General features: G+C 42.4%; 1 protein-coding gene across 3 annotated transcripts in view; it reads left to right on the top strand.

Moving 5' to 3' along the window:
• The window catches only part of HIPK3 (homeodomain interacting protein kinase 3), a 125,863-nt gene that overhangs the window by 100,794 nt on the left and 5,161 nt on the right, over positions 1–19,908 (top strand). For 2 of the 3 annotated variants that reach the window (XM_033927841.1, XM_033927839.1), the window contains exons 10-15: positions 136–263; positions 365–526; positions 4,180–4,461; positions 5,170–5,310; positions 8,414–8,655; positions 19,017–19,144. In XM_033927841.1, the coding sequence (XP_033783732.1) occupies positions 136–263; positions 365–526; positions 4,180–4,461; positions 5,170–5,310; positions 8,414–8,655; positions 19,017–19,144 (1,083 nt within the window). The remainder of the gene's footprint in view (positions 1–135; positions 264–364; positions 527–4,179; positions 4,462–5,169; positions 5,311–8,413; positions 8,656–19,016; positions 19,145–19,908) is intronic. The other variant, XM_033927840.1, reaches the window with a different exon arrangement.

Genomic DNA, 19,908 nt, shown 5'->3' with positions numbered 1-19,908 from the left:
TGATAAAAATTTACAGTTAATATCTTGGAAGAGGATGGGTGCTTTCTAATTTACTCAATGCATGCAGAATTTCCCTGATTTCTTTCTATTTGAATATGTTTGGGTGTTATTGATGAGACATTTTCGGTCTTACAGCAGACATGGTCTAATCAGACCCAGCAGATATTAGTTCCTGCTTGGCAGCAAGTCACAGCTGTAGCAGCTCCTAATGCAGCACTCGGCTCTGATACTGTGGCTGGTCCACAAAGACTTGGAGACTGGGGGTGAGTTATGGACAGAATATAATGGCTCTTTGTAACCTCAACTTCTTAGTGCATTGTGTGAAGTAACTTCTCGACTGATAGACCCCTCTTTTGCTTTGTAGGAAAGTTCTTACGCATGCCAACCATTACAGTTCAATGATACCACAACCGCTTTTAACCAATCCAATAAATCTGTCGGCTCCTCAGCCAATTAGTGTGGGCATTGCACGTGTCGTTTGGCCCCGCTCAACTGCTTATAAAAGAAATAAACTCTGCCAGAACAGGTGAGTTGCTGGGATTCATTAGTGCTATGGTTTTTTGCCTATTTGATGTAAAAGTAGGATTCGCTGCTTAGGAAAAGGATTTAGGTGTCGTTGATAATGTTGAAGCACTCCACACAAGTGTGCAGCAGCATCTAAGAAAGCAAATAGAAAGTTAGAAATTATTAGGAAAGGAGTGGGGAATAAAAAGGAGAATGTCATCATGTCTTTGTATTCCATGGTGCAACTGGACCTCAAATATTGGGTGGTTTTTTGGTCATAGCACCTTAAAAAAGATATGGCAGAATTAAAAAAAAAAAAAAAGTAGAGAAGTGACAAAAATGATAAACGGGATGAGACGACATCCCTGTGAGGAAAGGCTAACGTGGCTAAGAGATGGCTGAGGAGAGAGAAGAGCATAAGAGTTCAAGCTCAGTATCACAAGTACTTGGCAAGATCCAAAGAAGAAAAACAGATTTTATGCTGCTTATTCTTGGAATAAGCAGTGTATATCCCCAAGCCATCCTATAATGGTTTATGAACTTCTGTTTTAGGAAATTATCCAAACTTTGTTATACCCTGCTAAGCTAACCACTTTCACCATATTCTCTGGCAATGAATTCCAGAATTTAATTACTCGTTGAGTGAAAACATTTTCTCCGGTTTGTTTTAAATCTACTATTTCATAGCTTCATCAAATGCCCCCTAGACCTAGTATTTTTGGAAAGAATAAACAAGCGGTTCACACCTACACATTCCACTCCACTTTGTATTTTATAGACTTCTGGTACCACAAGAAGTCCAATCCCGTTAAGGGATCATTCATTTCTTCTCTTGAACAGAACAGTCACCTGTTGCATCCCAATCTTCACAGCCTCAACCTCAAAGCATCTCTTCATCAGTAAAAACGATACTTCTTGCAGCAAGGAAGCTATCTACTAGAAAATCTTATTAGTTGAAATGGAAACATTTTTCCATATGGGCATGCTCACAAGTTCAAGATCCATTCCGCTGCCCAATTAACCACGTTTTAGCTTACTTGCTGCATTTATCAGATTCAGGTCTTAAATCCAACTCTGTACATTTTCATCTTTCAGCCATCTCTGCGTAACATCATTTCCTGACTGGAAAACCAATTTCACAAAACCCTCTAGTCTCTCGATTTTTGCGAGGTCTTAATAATCTCTGACCTCCACTTCATACTTCTCCTTTAGCCTGGGACCTCAATAGTGTTTTGGACCAGTTGATGAAAGATCCCTTTGATCCCTTGGGATCTGCTACACTACTATTCTTAACATGGAAAACAGCTTTTTTAGTAGCCTTTACTTCGACCAGAAGAGTTAGTGAATTGCAAGCGCTAGACATCTATGCCCCATATCTTCAATTTTTTCCCAATAAAGTACTTCTTTGTACTCATTCAAAGTTTCTTCCAAAAGTTGTGACGGATTTTCTCATTAATCAGTCCATAACATTACCATCATTTTTTCCTCCTCTATATGATTCTTCAGCGGAGCAGTGTCTACACACATTAAACTGCAAGAGGGCATTACTTTTCTACCTGTACAGAACTGTGGCTCTCCGCACCACTTATCAATTTTTTGTTTCCTTCAATTCAGCCACTCAAGGAAATGCAATGTCTAAATAGACTATATACTCCATGGATTGCTCATTGTATATCTTTTTGCTATGCTAGATCTCGCCTAGCTCCTCCTGGGCAGATTGGAGCACATCATCTATGAGCCACAGCTTCCTCAGTCTCAATTCTGAATATCTGCAAAGCAGCCACCTGGTCTTCAGTTCATACGTTTGCTAAGCATTATTGTTTGGACCAGAGCTCAATGTAAGATCTTCAATTTAGATAATTATTCCTCTACAATTTGTTTGCCTTATAAATTTTTTCCTCCCAGTTTTTGCTTCAAGCTTGCAACTCGCCAGCAAGTGTGCCTGCATTTCCCCTGCTTGTCTCCAGGAAAGCAAAGTTGCTTACCTGTAACAGGAGTTCTCCATAGACAGCAGGGGAATGCAGCCACACTTGCCCGCCCTCCTTACCCTCTACAAATTGTTTCCTAAACTAGCGACATAACTGAATATCTAGGAGATGGAGTTCGGGAGGCAAGGTGTCTGCACATGCCCAGTAGTAAAAGAAACAAAAAGCTACTGTACCTAGGGGAGAGCACCAGCAAGCAGGCAAAATCAGAGGTCTTCACCAGCAAGTGTGTCTGCGTTCCCCTGCTGTTTACAGAGAACCTCTGTTACAGATAAATAACTTTGCTGTCTTCACCAAAGTCTTCAGAATGAGAGAGATTGGTGGAAATGCAAATAAGAATTTGTTCGTCCAATCTAGAAGGAATGCATCTGCCTTGAGTCGTTGTGGGGAGTATTTTCTGGGGCTTGTGATTGAGGGGAGATGCAAACAGATCTTTATGAGGAGTTCCCCATAACTGGAAAATGTGACAGAGTACTTTGGAGTTAAGGGTCCACTCATGTGGCTGGAGGAATCTGCTGAGTTTGTCAGCTTGGATATTCTGTTTCCCTTGTACATATATAGCCTCACGATCCCTGCCACCGCTGCAACTGATCCTCCTCTAAAGAGCAGCCTGCGATGGTGGCCGGCTTTAGCGAACCTCGCAGGTCGCTCTCCAACCTCGGTAGCACGTTCCCTCTGACGCGATCCCGTGCGTCAGAGGGAACCTTCTACCGAGGTTGGAGAGTGGCCTGTGAGGTTCGCTAAAGCCGGCCACCATCGCAGGCTGCTCTTTACAGGGACGTGTTATGGCACACAAAGTTCGAGCAGTGACAGCTTCAGTGGCTTTCTTAACGATCCACGCCCATTGATTAAATTTGCAAAACAACCACTTGGTCCTCAATTCACACTTTCACATCATCTCACTACTACTCCAGATGAGATGGTCATTTTGGCCAAGCAGTATTACAGAATCTTTTCTTCTTAATGACAAACTCTCTCTCCATTCCATTATATTCATCTAGGTCAGGGGTGTTCAACCTGCGGCCCCGTGAAGTATTTTGTGCGGCCCCAGTCGAGGGCGATGCAGTGTTTTCCTCTGCTGCCCCTGGGTGTTTACCGTCTTGCCGGCTTCCTCCTCTGTCTTGCTGCAGCGTTTGTGCAGCCCCAGAATCATTTTTTTTTCTGCCAATGTGGCCCAGGGAAGCCAAAAGGTTGGACACCTGTGATCTAGGGCGTCCCACATGGGAGAATATACTGCCTTCTTGTCCTAGGATAAAGCACAGGTATTATCCGGAGACAGCAGGCAGATATTCTCACATCCCTCCCACCTCTCCTGGTTGGCTTCTTAGCTTGCTTACGGAACTGAGGTACCACACGCCCTCTATGCAGTCTAATAGCTTTTAAACCTCTTAAATTGCCGGTGCAGTTTTCACTGCTTGTACTGGGCTCCATGGATGACGACACCCACGTGAGAATATCTGCCTGCTGTCTCCGGATAACACCTGTTATAGTAAGTAACTGTACTATATACACACACCCCATTAACCAAGTTGTAGGAAATCAAAGTGGTAACTATGGTCAAACTTAAGATTGGTTCAGGAAGTGAGCTGAAATAGAGGTATTCTCTGAAGATGCCTGCCACAGATGTAATGCATTAGTCATTGTGATGTTTTGCCAAATGGTAAATTTATATGAACTGTCTTTATTGCAGGAGAAGTTTAATTCAAAATACCAATATTCAAAATGTAGTACTTGAATCTCCAAAGATTTCTAATATGAAGGCTGTGGAGCAAGAAGATTGTGGCGAAATACAGGATGGTCATAATTCAGAAGAAGAGGAGCCAAACCATTGCAAAATCTTAGATGACTCTGTTTCTAACAACAAACGTCAAGCTATCATCATTGCAGACTCCACAAGTCCAGCAGTGAGCGTGATTACAATCAGCAGTGACACTGATGAGGAGGACACAACTCAAATACATTCACTCTCAGAGTAAGAACTATAAACATAAATGTATGGAGGACGTAAGGAGAGGCAGCTGATAGATATGGAGACTTGCCAAAAAAGTCAGTGTTAAGCTATACTGGGCATATGGCAGAAATTTGGGCTAGGCTGTCTTCATCTTGAGGCCCCTGTGGAATGGTGGCAAGCAACTTTCCCCCTCCCCCCAAGCCCACTCGCTTACGACACCAACATTTACCAAAAACTAAAAAGCAGAGGAATTTAGAAGCAACCATTTGGTGTTTAGAGGCATAAAACCGAGAGATAGAAGAGGACTTTCATTCCATTTCACAGACACTTTGAGAGCTGCTTACAGGAATACTAATGTGACAAAAATAGGGCCAATTAGATTCAGAATGAAATAGATAGTAAAGGTACATTTGTAGCTTGGATCAGAAAGGTATGCATACTGCATGTTGAGAAACACTGGTGTAGACACACTGGGGGATCTTTAAATGGAAAACCGGGTTTACCAATGTTCTAATCCTAAAATGGAAAACATCTGGTTAGGTTATATCTATATAATATGGTATTGCATTGTACCCTTAACATGTATTCTGCTCATCTACAAACATTCTGAATATTCTTGTCTCTAATAGCTTTAGTAGACATGGGAAACATTTTTAAAGTCTGTGTAATAAAATATTGAGATGTTTTAATAGCTGATTTGTTTGATTTTCTTTTTTTTTTTGCTATTAGGTGTAAAGGTAGTGTGGATTGTGAGGCCTGCCAGGGTACTCTGAATATTGATCGTGTTTGTTCATTAAGTAGCCCTGATAGTACTTTGAGTACCAGCTCTTCAGGACAGTCGAGTCCATCTCCTTGCAAGAGACCAAACAGGTAAACTGTGTAGAGCTTAAAAATATAAAGCAAGAAATCAATATCTTTACCATAAAAGATGTTTAATTAAAGTATGGACCATCAAGGAAGTCTAAAGTGATTACCAGATTGTGGATTTGATTTTTGCTTAGTGATTATTACTTTATTTGGGGGTGGAAGTTGTAGTATTTTTTTGTACCAACTCTAGAACAATTGCCCTGATCGTCCACACCAGCAAGGTATTTCTAAAAATCATCCAAAGGCGCTTGGGCAACATACTTGATCGAGAACTTCTTGATGCCCAAGCTGGATTCTGTAATGTGATCCCATTGCAGACTTGAGGTGGATCATAGAAAAGGCAAGGGAGTACCTTGATTATACCAAGGTTTTTGACTGCGTTAAGCATGACATGCTTTTGGAAACACTGAGTTTCAAATTATATTAAAATTTGATATAATCGCCTATTCAAGATTTCTAGGCGAAATACATGGATAAAAATTTATAAACATAACATCAGACTTACCAGACATACCAAAACATGAAGGTAGACAGGGAGGAACTATAATCGTTGAAAAAAGAAGAACAATCAAGAATAGAATAGTTGGAAGGGTTAGAAGAGAGGCTAGATTATTTCTTTAAGAATAGTGACATTAAGTAGCTTCAAGGCTATATCGAAAATGCATCTTTAAATAGATGACCTTTCAGTTTCCCTTTAAAACGGTCAAGTAGTTTTTCTTCTCTTAGTTCTGAGGGAAGAGTGATCCACAGTTAAGGAGCTATAACAGAAAAGATCTCCAAGCGTCTTGTCCCAATTATTTTTACAAAAGGTACAGATAATAATTGGTGGTTGATAGATCGTAGCACGCACAATGTGTGTACGGTATTAATAGTTTGTATATGAATTCAGGCATTTTTGCCTTAATCACTTTATGCACCAACAGGCTTATCTTATAACCTATTCTATGTGCAACAGGGAGCCAGTGAGCTCCCTTTAGAAGCAGTGAGACATGATCATATTTTTTGGCATTCGAAATAATTTTTATTGCTGCATTTTGAATTATTTGACGTTGCCTTATTCTTTTTGAGTTTTCCTTTTAATAATGAATTACAGTAATCTAACTGATATCACCAAAGCATGAATTAAGATATTCAAAGATTTGGATTCTAGGAATTTTGAAATTGACTGGATCAATCGGAGATTGTAGAAACAGGATCTAACTACGTTGCTGATATGCTCATGATATGAGAATTTCTTACCAAAGATAACTCCCAGAATTTTTAATGAGGTTACTTGTTATAAATGATTATTGTTAATGACAGTTTGACTGATTAGGTTTAGTCCTTCCTTCCATGGGAATAACAATGTTTTAGTTTTGGCCACATTTAGTGCTAACATATTTTCATCTAGCCATGTCCTGATATGCTCCAGTTTTTATTTATTTTTAGTATTTCTTTAATGTTTTCTAAATCCAATGTATGTAGCAGCTGTATGTTGTCTGCATAGGCGAATGTTGTAAAGCCAATAGATTGGCATAGTGTCAAAAGTGGGGAAAGAAAGATGTTGAAAAGTAGCAGAGATAAAATAGAGCCTTTGGGGGTTCCATGTTCACTTGTATAAGCTGCAGAAGTTGAATCATTCATTGAAACTTTGTAGGATCTGTCTGAAAAGAAGGACTTGAACCATTCAAGGACTTGACCCGAAATACCGATTGAATATAGTCTTTGAAGAAGGGCATGATCAATTGTATCGAATGCCGATAATAAGTCTATGGATATAAGAATAACTGATTTGTGATGGTCTAGATCAGTGGTCTCAAACTTGCAGCCCACGGGCCGCATGCAGCCTGCCAGGTACTATTTTGAGGCCCTCAGTATGTTACCATTGTTCTGGAACGTTGCCCGCCTCGCTGCTGTAACCTCACGCAAGCGCATTCCTTTGTCTGTATGCGATTGTGAGGTGGAATGGAGAGGACAATCGCATACAGATGCAGGAAAGCATTTGCGTGTGAGGTTGCAGCACTGAGGTTGGCAACATTCCAACAGTAAGGGAATTTTTCAAGTACCTTTCTTATTTCTAATCTTAATGTATATTTTCTGTAAACCGCTTAGAACCTAACGGATGTAGCGGTATATAAGAAATAAATTACATTACAAAAAAAAAAAAAAAATTACAACATAAGGTAACCATTGGAGGCAGTGTAGCTTGTACGTGCATATGTAATCTTGTGAACTCTCACAAAATTTGGCACCTCTCCTGGTGGTGACTGCTTGATGTAAGATGGCGGTTGTGTCTGGTGCTGGAGGAGGTGAGAGCTGAAGGCAGTTGCGGACACGACCACCGGATACTTAAGGCACAAGTTGGATATTGATTCTCCCCTCTACAAAAAAGCCTAGAGGACTACACCAAAATCTTCTCTCTTGCAGTTGATACTTTAGATTAGAATCTAGATCACAATTTTGCATGAGGTAAAACTCGTTATAATTTCTAAATCTTTCCTTAATTGCTTCTGATAATTTCAGCTATACACAGCTGAAAGCAGTGCAACATGCAGAAAGTGAAGAACTATCTAAATTTTTATCTTTTGTATAGATACTGATTGATTATAAGTGCTTGGTTGATTATCATTATTTGTATATAAATTGTATTGCATTTTCCATCCCTTCAATCTCTCCTTCCCATCTCCCTGTGCAGCAGCCTTCCATCCCTCCTATTCCTCTCTGCATCACTTCCCAACTGATCCCTTCCCCCCCCCTAAAACCTAGCATACTTTTGAGCTTCCTAAAGCAGCAGCAGTGGTAGCAAGAGGCAGTGCTCTGAACAGGTTGCTCGCACTCTGCCCCATCAGTGACGTGGCAGAGGGAAAGCCCTGACGGGGACAAGCCAAGAGCAGCCTGTTCAGAGTGCTGCCTCTGCTGGCCGGCCACTGCCATTGCTGCTGTTTAAGAGGCCTGGAGGTATGTCAGGATTCACTGAATTGGTGAATATTATTTTTTTGCAGAACAAATTGATTCAAATCAATTCACTGAAGTGAATTGATGAATCAATTCGAATCAGGCAGCACTAGTGCAGACATGTAATAAGTCATTTTTTTATTTAAATTTAATGGTTGTGGTTTATTTGTAGTATATCAGATGATGAACCAGAGAGCAGCTGTGACACAGTGGATGACTCACCAATCTCAGATTCCTCAGGACATGACAGCCCATTTGTGGAGAGCAGCTTTGTGAAAGAGACTAATATAAATGCAGAAACAAGAACCTCAGATAATACAGAAACCAAATCAATGGGGTGCCCTGTGGTGTTCCCTTCAAGGAGAATAGAAATGAAGAGATTGAATTCTCATCAGATGTCAAAGAGTGGTAAAGGTTAGTAGCATAACATAACATAAAATCAGTAGGGTTTACAAAAGATTAAATTAAAAGTAACGAAAAAAGAAAAGTTTGTAATTGTTTTCTAAAGTGTAAATTGGAATGAGACGTGAAAATGTGTCAAAAGTCCTTGTCAAAAAAAGCTACCTGAAAGGAAAGAGTATGATCATGATATTTTTTACTTTTGCAGCCCTTAACAGGCGGAAATACAAAAAGGGCATGAGATCTTCTAATATTTCTTGCAGAAGCCAATGTAAATGTGTTGACCAAGTAAAGAGGAGCCTGTCTAAAACCCAGAGCTGCCTTGAATTTTGCTTTTCTATTTTATTAAGTTTAACTCACTATCCTCCAGCAAAGTGGGCTTAAAGTTCAAAGGTTCTTTATCCATACTTGGTTAGCAATCAAATATTAAGGTATAGCTGTTACTGTAGCCAGTCTCTCCCCCCTTTTCACGTTGATGAGGGTCCTTAACTCTTCCTTCTAGGTAGAAGTTGTTGATATACTTGATCCTATTTATTTATTATGTGCTAATTTCATAATTGTTCTGATTGGGGTACAGATAGCTTTCATTTTCTATAGATTTTTGGGGGTGACTCTTCCTTCTGCTATTGTGTGGAATCATTGTAAACAGCCATGATGTTGATAGTGAGGGGCACTGTACCAGATCTCTAAATAAGCTGTGTGTATTTGATTTGAGTATTTCTGTTTATCCCAGGACAAGCAGGCAGCATATTCTTGACTGATGGGTGACGGCACCGACGGAGCTCCGGTACGGACAATTTTAGAGTGATTGCACTCTAAGAACTTGGAAAGTTCTAGTAGGCCGCACCGCGCACGCGCGAGTGCCTTCCCGCCCGACAGAGGCGCGCGGTCCCCAGTTTCTTAGTTTCCGCGGAGCTAAGAAGTCGCACTTTTCAACGGCTGTTGAAAAGATTTTTTTCTGTCACCTTCCCGCTCGCGAAATCTTTTTGGAAATTATATTTCCTTTTTTTCTTTTATTATTTTCTTTAAAAAAAAAAACAGTTTTTTTCTTTTTTCTTCATTTCGTCGGTTTTGCCCCGGCGGGGCCTACTGCCGCCATTGAGGCCTCGGCCTTCGATTTGGCAGAAGCCGTTTTTCCTTTCATGCCCCCCCAGCCAGGTTTTAAAAAGTGCCAGCGGTGTGCACGGCCTATCTCTCTTACGGACCCGCACAATTGGTGCTTACAGTGCCTGGGTCCAGAGCATCAGGGTTCTACCTGCACCCGCTGTGCCACTTTGAAAAAACGTACATTAAAAAACCGACAAATCCAACAACGTTTGCTTTTCAGTGCCGATATGTCTGACCCTGCGACACCGGCATCGGCACCACCTCAGTCGGCACCCACTTCGTTGATGCCGCGCGACACCGCGCCGGCGTCACAACACTCAGGTAAGCCGGCTAAGAAGCCATCTCCGTTGGAGCGTCCTCCGGTCTCAGTAGCAGCGAGTCCAATCCTGCCGACCTCGAGGCGCCCACGGAAGCGCTCCGCTCCTATTGAGGTGAGCCCCTCGACATCGGGTTCCTCATCCTCGGAGCGTAGAGCAGCACCACAGGTACCGCAGAAGAAAAAGGCGGTACCGGTGCCTTTGCTAGACGAGCGGATTGCTGCTGTCCTGCAAGTGCAACTTAAGGAGCAGTTGCAACAACTCCTTCCCGCACTTTTGACACCGAGCCTTCCAGTCCCGGTCCGGTCTGAGCCACCGGTACCGACAGTGGAGCGCCCTCCTTTATCGGCATCCACTTTGTCAGTACCGGTTCACACTGCTTCCTCGACTTCGATGCCAATCTTAGCACCGGAACCGAGAGCTCAACACCAGGTGGTGCAGACTTCGGTACCGACGCAGCATGTCACATCTCCTGGTACCGTGTCTATGAGGTCGGGTAAGTCGGTGCGCAAAACCCGACACCTGGAACCTCCACTCCGGAGTCTCGAGACCGTGGCTCTCAGATTCGGGACCCTGATTTGTGGGGTGACTCTGAAGAGCCCTTTCTGTCTGAGGGTGAGTGTTCCTCTGATGAAGAGGATCATCTTGTTGCTGATCCCTCTTCTAAGCAGGATTCCACATCTTTTACCTCTTTCTTAAAAGAGATGTGTGAATCTCTTTCTATTCCCTTGGAGGCTGAGTCGAAGAAATCCAAGGCATTCCTTGATGCTCTGGACTTTGACCAGCCTCCAAGGGAATTTCTCAAACTTCCTCTCCATGACATCTTAAGAGAGACTTTTTATAAAAATTTAGAGACTCCCCTGACTGTACCGGGAGCTCCTCGTAAATTGGACTCCTTATACAAGGTTATCCCTATCCCTGGTTTTGACAACCTCAGCTCCCGCATGAGTCTCTTTTGGTGGAATCCACACTTAAGAAATCAGCGGGAGCTAGTGTGTATGCCTCAGTCCCTCCTGGCAGAGAAGGAAAAGCCATGGACAAATTTGGCAAACGTTTATATCAGAATGCCATGTTAGCCAATAGGTCAGGGAACTACGCTTTTCATTTTTCATTTTATTTAAAGCACCTCATTCAAAACATGGCTTCTTTTGAAAAGTACCTCCCTGACCGCAAGAAATCTGCATTTCATGCCTGCTCTTCTTCTCTTCTCCAGTTACGCAAGTTCCTAGTTCGGTCAATTTATGACACATTTGAATTGACTTCTAGGGCCACGGCTATGTCTGTTGCCATGCGTCGGTTGGCATGGCTCAGAGTCTCAGAGCTCGATGTAAATCATCAGGACCGCCTAGCAAATGCTCCCTGCTTGGGTGATGAGCTCTTCGGAGAGTCCATGGATTCCACTACACAAAAGCTGTCTGCCCATGAGACTCGGTGGGATACTCTCCTGAAGACTAAGAAAAAGACTCCACCTGCTCGGCCTTTTCGCCAACAATCTGCCTACCAGCGCCGCTATGCTGCCCGTCCCTTGCCACCGGCTACTCAACAGCCTAGATGTCAGCAACAGCGACAACCACCTAGGCCAACCACAAAAGTCTACCCAACCCTTTTGACGTGGTTCTCCAAAGCATAGCCAGTATTCCACCATCTGCCAATCTCCCTCGACCCATAGGAGGACGTCTTTCTTGTTACACCAGCCGTTGGGAGAACATCACATCGGATCAGTGGGTCCTCAACATCATCCGCCACGGCTACTCTCTCAACTTTCAGACACGTCCTGCACAAAGTCTGCCAAGAGAGTCTGCTTTGAACACCTCTCAGTCTTCTCTCCTTCTTCAGGAGGTTCAATCCCTCCTCCTCCTGAACGCTATAGAGGAAGTTCCTCTAGATCAGAAGGGGCAGGGATTCTACTCCCGTTATTTTCTGGTCCCCAAAAAAACAGGGGATCTCAGACCCATCCTAGATCTTCGCGATCTCAACAAATGCTTGGTCAAGGAGAAATTCAAGATGCTTTCTCTGGCAACTCTTTATCCTCTTCTCCATCAAAGCGACTGGCTATGCTCCCTTGATCTCAAAGAGGCATACACTCACATTCCGGTCAATCTGGCCTCCAGACAGTACCTCCGCTTCATGATCAATCATTGTCATTACCAATACAAGGTGCTGCCCTTCGGTCTTGCCTCCTCTCCAAGAGTGTTCACCAAATGTCTGATTGTGGTGGCTGCCTTTCTACGCTCTCACCACCTTCAAGTCTTTCCTTATCTGGACGATTGGTTAATCAAGGCCAATTCATCTCAAACAGTGCTCCTGGCCACCAACCAAACCATCCTGTTTCTACAGCTTCTGGGGTTCGAGATCAATCTACCCAAATCTCATCTCATCCCCACTCAGAGACTTCAATTCATTGGAGCGGTGCTGGACACAGTCCTCATGAGAGCATTCCTGCCGTCCAACCGTCTTCAAACTCTTCAATCTCTATGTCAGCGGGTGCTTCCACAATGTTCCATCTCTGCCAAGCAAATGATGATACTCTTGGGTCACATGGCCTCCACAGTTCATGTCACACCCCTCGCACGTCTTCACCTGCGCACTCCTCAATGGACCCTAGCTACCCAGTGGTCCCAAGCGACGGATCCTTGCTCACGACACATATCTGTGACATCATCTCTTCGTCAGTCTCTACAATGGTGGTTGATATCCTCAAATCTTTCCAGAGGTCTTCTGTTTCATCTACCTCCTCATCAACTTGTCATCACCACCGATGCCTCCCCTTATGCCTGGGGAGCTCATTTGAACGAATTCCAAACTCAAGGACTTTGGACAGCCCAGGAAATGAAACATCACATCAATTTCCTGGAACTCAGAGCGATGTTTTATGCCCTCAAGGCCTTCCAACATCTTCTCTTTCCTCAGGTCCTCCTGCTGTGCACAGACAATCAAGTTGCGATGTACTACATCAACAAGCAGGGTGGGACAGGCTCTCGCCTCTTGTGCCAGGAAGCCCAGAAGATTTGGGCTTGGGCCACAGATCACCAACTATTCCTGAAAGCTATCTACATTCAGGGAGAACAGAATTCCTTAGCAGACAAGCTCAGCAGAATTCTCCAGCCTCACGAGTGGACACTCGATCCTTTAACTCTTCAGTCCATCTTCGCTCAGTGGGGCACTCCTCAGATAGACCTCTTTGCAGCTCCTCACAATCACCAGCTGCCCCTATTCTGCTCCAGACTCTACTCCCCTCACCGTCTGGCAGCGGATGCATTTCTCCTCGATTGGTCCAATCTGTTCCTGTACGCTTTCCCTCCTCTGCCTCTCATGTTACGAACCTTGTTCAAGCTCAAGAGGGAACGAGCCACCATGATTCTGATTGCTCCACGGTGGCCCAGGCAACATTGGTTCTCCCTTCTACTTCAACTCAGTTCCAGGGAGCCTTTCCTTCTTCCACTGTTTCCTTCTCTGCTTACGCAACATCAGGAGACCCTTTTGCATCCCAACCTTCCATCTCGGCACCTGACAGCTTGGTTTCTCTCGGGCTGACTTCTCATGATACTCTTTTGTCTCAGCCCGTTCGTTCCATTCTGGATGCCTCCAGGAAACCGGCCACTCTGCAATGTTACCATCAGAAGTGGAAACGGTTTTCTTCCTGGTGTCTTCTTCATCATCATGATCCCACTTCCCTTGCAGTGGAGATCTTATTGGATTATCTTCTTTCTTTGTCTGACTCTGGCCTCAAGTCTACTTCCATCAGAGTCCACCTCAGTGCTATTGCTGCTTTTCATGAGCCAGTTCATGGAAAACTTCTCTCGGCTCATCCCTTGGTGTCCAGATTCATGCGGGGTCTTTTCAATGTGAAACCACCTCTCAAAGCCCCTCCGGTAATCTGGGATCTCAATGTGGTTCTTTCCGCCTTAATGAAGCCTCCTTTTGAACCTTTGGCTACCGCTCCTTTCAAGTTTCTCACTTGGAAGGTACTTTTCCTTATTGCTCTTACCTCTGCCAGGAGGGTCAGTGAGCTACATGCACTAGTTGCTGATCCACCTTTTACAGTCTTTCATCATGACAAGGTGGTTCTGCGTACACATCCAAAGTTTCTCCCTAAGGTTGTCTCGGAATTCCATCTCAACCAATCCATTGTTCTGCCTGTCTTCTTTCCGAAACCTCACTCTCATTCTGGAGAACAAGCTCTGCATACTTTGGACTGTAAGCGGGCTCTGGCTTACTATTTAGAGCGTACTAAGCCCCACAGATCAGCTCCCCAACTCTTTCTGTCCTTTGATCCGAATAAATTGGGACGTCCTGTTTCTAAACGTACGTTGTCTAATTGGCTGGCAGCGTGCATTTCTTTCTGTTATGCTCAGACCGGACTGACACTGGAAGGTTCTGTCACGGCCCATAGAGTTCGAGCTATGGCAGCATCTGTGGCTTTCCTCCGCTCCACGCCTATTGAGGAAATCTGCAAGGCTGCTACTTGGTCCTCAGTTCATACTTTTACATCTCATTATTGTCTGGATGCTTTCTCCAGATGGGATGGACACTTCGGCCAATCTGTTTTGCAAAATTTGTTTTCCTAATGGCCAACCTTCCCACCATCCCTCTTTTTGTTAGCTTGGAGGTCACCCATCAGTCAAGAATATGCTGCCTGCTTGTCCTGGGATAAAGCACAGTTACTTACCGTAACAGGTGTTATCCAGGGACAGCAGGCAGATATTCTTGTGTCCCACCCACCTCCCCGGGTTGGCTTCTTAGCTGGCTTATCCTAACTGGGGACCGCGCGCCTCTGTCGGGCGGGAAGGCACTCGCGCGTGCGCGGTGCGGCCTACTAGAACTTTCCAAGTTCTTAGAGTGCAATCACTCTAAAATTGTCCGTACCGGGGCTCCGTCGGTGCCATCACCCATCAGTCAAGAATATCTGCCTGCTGTCCCTGGATAACACCTGTTACGGTAAGTAACTGTGCTTTACTCAGTTAAAATAAATGAACATGAGAACATATTCTATACAACGTACAATAAAATATTTAATAGTAAAATAAGAATTGTACTGTAAAGTGTGTTGCTAACAGAAAATAAGCATAGAAACATTATGATAAATAAAGGACAAATGGCCCATCCAATCTGCCCATCCACAGCTTCCATTATCTCCTCTCTCTCTCTCTCTCTAAGAGATCCCATGTGCCTGTCCTATGTTTTCTTGAATTCAGACAGTTTCTGTTTCCACCACCTCTACCAGGATCCTATTCCGTGAATCTACCACCCTTTCTGTAAAAAAAAGTATTTCCTTAGATTACTCCTGAGCCTATCACCTTTTAACTTCATCCTATGCCCTCTTATTTCAGAGCTTTCATTCAAATGAACGAGACGAGACTCATGCCTATTTATGCCACATACGTATTTAATCATCTCTATCATATCTCCCATCTGCCACCTTCTTCTTTAAGTCTGTCCCCCATATGCCTTATGACGAAGACCACTGACCATTTTAGTAGCTTTCTTCTGGACCGACTCCATCCTGTTGATATCTTTATGAAGGTGTAGTCTCCAACAATATTCTAAATGAGTCTTATACAGGGGTATCAGTATCTCCTTTTTCCTTCTTTTTCCAGCTTTTTACCTTTTCCCATGCCCCCTAATATCCTTCTAGCTTTTGCTGTCACCTTTTTGACCTGTTTGGCCACCTTAAGATCATCACATATTATCACTTCCAAGCTTCCACTTATGGCTTGGAAATGAAGATCTCTAACTGTCTCCATACTCCAGAAAAAGTATTTGGTTGCCAAGTGCTCATATGTATATGTAAGGCAGACTCGGTTCCACCATAGGTTAATGAATAGGGAGAAATTATCCTTCTAGGATTCGGTGGTCTTTAGTGCAGTTGCTGTTTTTAAGACCTCCAGATTACAGTATAGTAGCACATTTTAAGAGTGTGGAGGTCCACTGGAACACAGAGCCATTGTGCATCCTGTCTTACTTTTAAATGTATTAAGGAACTGTTGGTATACAAAGTGTTTAAAAATGGAAGGCTGAGAGACTGGGGAGTCCCAAATCTACCCACTAGTCCTCTAAAAAGCAAAAGACAGAATTTTGTTGTGTGTAGAGGATGCCACAGTACACAGTCTAGTAATCCAGTTTAAGAGATCAAACACTTGGAAATTATTCAACTGTAGCAATTGGCAAATTGTGAAAGCAGTTTTAGGATGAGACCCTGTAATCCAGAAGCAGTTTTCAAGGGATTTAGCAAGATGTAAGAGTGAAGCGGACTCAAATTAGAAGAGACCGGAGATGTGGGTTTAACCAGATGAAGAACTTGATGGGAGTGTTGGACTAACAAAGCCAGAGGGCTCCAGAATATATTAGCGAGAAGAGGGGACTCAGTGAAACCTTGGAGAAGCCCACAATGAAGGGAATGATGGAGTAATGACTGAAAAGGTACAACTTCCAAGATGATTAAAAACAGTTGCAGAGAAACTTATAGCTGCAGATCTCCCTAACATGAAGCTGTTTCTGTACAATGGACACTAATAGTGTTAATTTTACAGCTTTGGCAACCAATGTGACGTTTTCCTAACTTCTAGATATGCCGGGAAATTCTTTGGGAACTGACATCTGAAGTGGGCTTTTTGAGAAACTACCTGATTAGGTTTAGGTTAGGGTATAAACAAAAATAATTACCTTCCTTTGACTTTGAGGGTGAAATTTAAACCTGCTGATCAGCTTGCACAGCACCATGAGAGAATGTCTTGTGTTCTTGGTGGCTGGTTTTACTTGAGGGCTTAACTTTTTAACAAGAGATTCTTTTAATTGGCTGTTTCAGTATTTTGCAAGCTTAAAGAGACAAACAGAAAGCTTACTGGTGGCATAGTTTACATAAAATCGAATGTAGGTATAATATATTCTTACCAGAGCTTAGAAATATTTTTATTTTTGAGACAGAGATTTGGTGACAATTCGTTTTCAAAGTTAAAATGATTTCAGACTCGGGTATAAATAATATGAAGTGAAAAGTATTTGATCTCCTGCAGGGAGAAATCTTTAACCTTTTAGATTTTATTTTCATATATTATGTATCTTTTTTATATATATATATTGTCGGGTATCTTAAGTTATGAATAAAAAGACTTATATCCCAACCATTTTGTACTGAGGATTGACTTGTTCTATTCCAGACTTCTCCCACTTTTGGTTTACTCTCTTCAAGTTTGTGGGATTTTTTTGTTCTTGTTTGGGGAGAAATCTTTAACCAACAGATTTTAAAAACTGTAAAAGGGAAAAATATTTGGTGGGGGGTAATTATCAACGTGGGCTACCATTAAGACAGGTTATTCTACCTCTAACTCATTTATTTTTACACGTGTCCCATTTTATGCAGGTTTAACAGTAGCCCAACTTCCCCCTCCACCAAGTACACAAATTCCAAGATTCTTGAAAAGATTTTTTTAGAATTTGAAGTTTTTACTGATGTTGAGGTTTTCTTAATATTTCTTGTCTGCCAGGCCAAAAGTTAGCTCATGTCCGCACCTTGGAAACCGACCTGTGGAGTCCCGCAGGGATCACCCCTATCCTCTTCAACATCTACATGTCTTCCCTGAAAATCTTCCATCAATCTTCCCTTGAAACAATCTACACTTATGCTGATGACATCCTTGTCCTTCTCGAGACAGACTCGAACCTTACCAACCTCTCTGAGAACATAACAGCCTGTATAACTAAACTCCAATCCTGGTCCCCCTCTGTTCAAATGAAACTGAACGAATCCAAAACGAAACTTCTCTGGCTCGGTCCAAAATTAGAACAGTTGCCCACCATCTTCGCACTGCCCTCTGGAGCCACGCTGCAGCTTGAGTTCTCAAGCAAAGTTCTAGGCATCATCATCGACTCTTCTCTTTCCTTCAATGACCACCTCAACTCCCTGGTAAAGTCATGCGTTTTCAGCCTCCACATGCTGAGGAAAGTGAGATCCTGCTTCCGCCAACAACACTTTGCTGTCCTTGTTCAATCCATCATCCTTTCCAAACTAGATTACTGCAATTCCATCTACCTTAGTCTAACAAAAAAGAGTCTTCATAGACTTCAACTAATTCAGAACACCGCGGCCAAGCTAATCTTTGCAAAACGTAAATTTGATCATGTCTCTCCACTTTTGTCCAAACTCCACTGGCTCCCAATAATCGCCAGGGTTCATTTTAAATGCTCCTGCCTAGCTTTTAAAATCCTACATGGCATCCTCCCTCCTCTAATCCCTCTATTTTGGAACTCACCGAATCCCGACAATACCAGGCCCACACAAAAACTTAAACTTTCCTTCCCCTCTCTAAAAGGTATCCTCTATGCGGGAAAATTGGGAAAATCTCTCTTTTTCAGAATTACAGGGCTCTGGAATAACCTTACTACCCAACTGCGGACTCAGGTCTCCTTCCAACTATTCCGTAAGCATCTGAAAACCAGTCTTTTCACAAAAACGTAATGCTCTCCTCCCCCCCCCTATTCTCAATCCACCAAACTCAATGTGCTATTCTCTTCCTTTATTAAACTTTTGTAAACCGTGCCGAGCTCTATTTTCATGGAGAGGATGCGGTATATAAACTTAAGGTTTGGTTTAGTTTAGTTTAGTTTAGGAAATTACAAAAGGATAAACAGGATAATTTTATAAAAGCCTTTGCATGTGTAAAGCCTGTTCTACATGTAAAACAGGCTTTAAAAAAAACCAGTGCAGCAGAATCGACCTACATAATCCTGTCTTTATATTTGTTACTAATGAGCCTAAACACTTTGATATTGCAGTCCAGTTAATCTTTGTCCTCTGAGTTCTCCAGATTTAATAGCCAAGGAGGAATGTTTTATTTTTGAAACATTGGGTGATGGGATTTTATACCTCTTATTTGAGATACCACAAATACAACTTGCCAAGTGGACTGAAGTCTCTTTAGGCTTATGTAATTTTGCATTATTTGTTTCTTTTAGATACTACGTGCCAGCCACAGAAAAAGGACCGATCTGCCCTTGGTCGATTGAACCAGCCTTCTGCTATGGGTAACCGTCAACATAAATTGTTGAGATTCCAACAGCAGCAGCATGTGAACTTCAGTCAGGTGTGTAATTTTCAGTCCGCTTCTTATTCTAGATTAAGTAAAATGCACAAATTAACCAGCTTCTTTGGCCTAAGATGTCCATTTATAAGAAGTCTTTGAAAGTGCTAGGGACTGCTTGGGCCTATTTTATTAATAATTCCTTAAGGTTCTTAAATTAAGAAATCTAATTAATTTAGATTTAAAAAATATAGCATATATATATTAAAATATTCCTGATTTGTTTGATCTGCATTTTATAAATTAAAGGCATGATTTCTCTCTTTATATTTACATAGTGAATGAAATGACGACATAAGAATAGTCTTACTGGGTCAGACCAATGGTCCATCTAGCCCAGTATCCCATATCTATCTATTTTCGCGAATGCATTTTATTCAATTAATGTATAATTTTAGCTGTTTTTAGATTTCGTACTTTTATTCACTATTTGTATATTTTTAGTACTGTATGTGTACTGCCTAGAACTATGTGGTAGGGCGGTATATAAAAATAAAATTATTATTATTATTATTATCTTCATGGAGGCCAATCCAAATCACAAGTACCTGGCAAAAACCCAAATAGTAGCAGCATTCCATGCCACCGATCCAGGGTAAGCAGTGGCTTCCCGTATGTCAGTCTGAATAGCAGGCTATGGACTTTCCTCCAGGAACTTGTCCAAACATTTTTTTAAACCAGTTACATTAACTGCTGTTACCACATCCTCTGGCAATGCATTCCAGAGCTTAACTATTCTCTAAGAGAAAAAATATTTTTTCATATTG

This window comes from Geotrypetes seraphini, chromosome 19 (assembly GCF_902459505.1).
Source record: "Geotrypetes seraphini chromosome 19, aGeoSer1.1, whole genome shotgun sequence".
Classification (NCBI taxonomy): Eukaryota; Metazoa; Chordata; class Amphibia; order Gymnophiona; family Dermophiidae; genus Geotrypetes; species Geotrypetes seraphini.
This window is presented reverse-complemented; position numbering and strand designations above follow the sequence as displayed.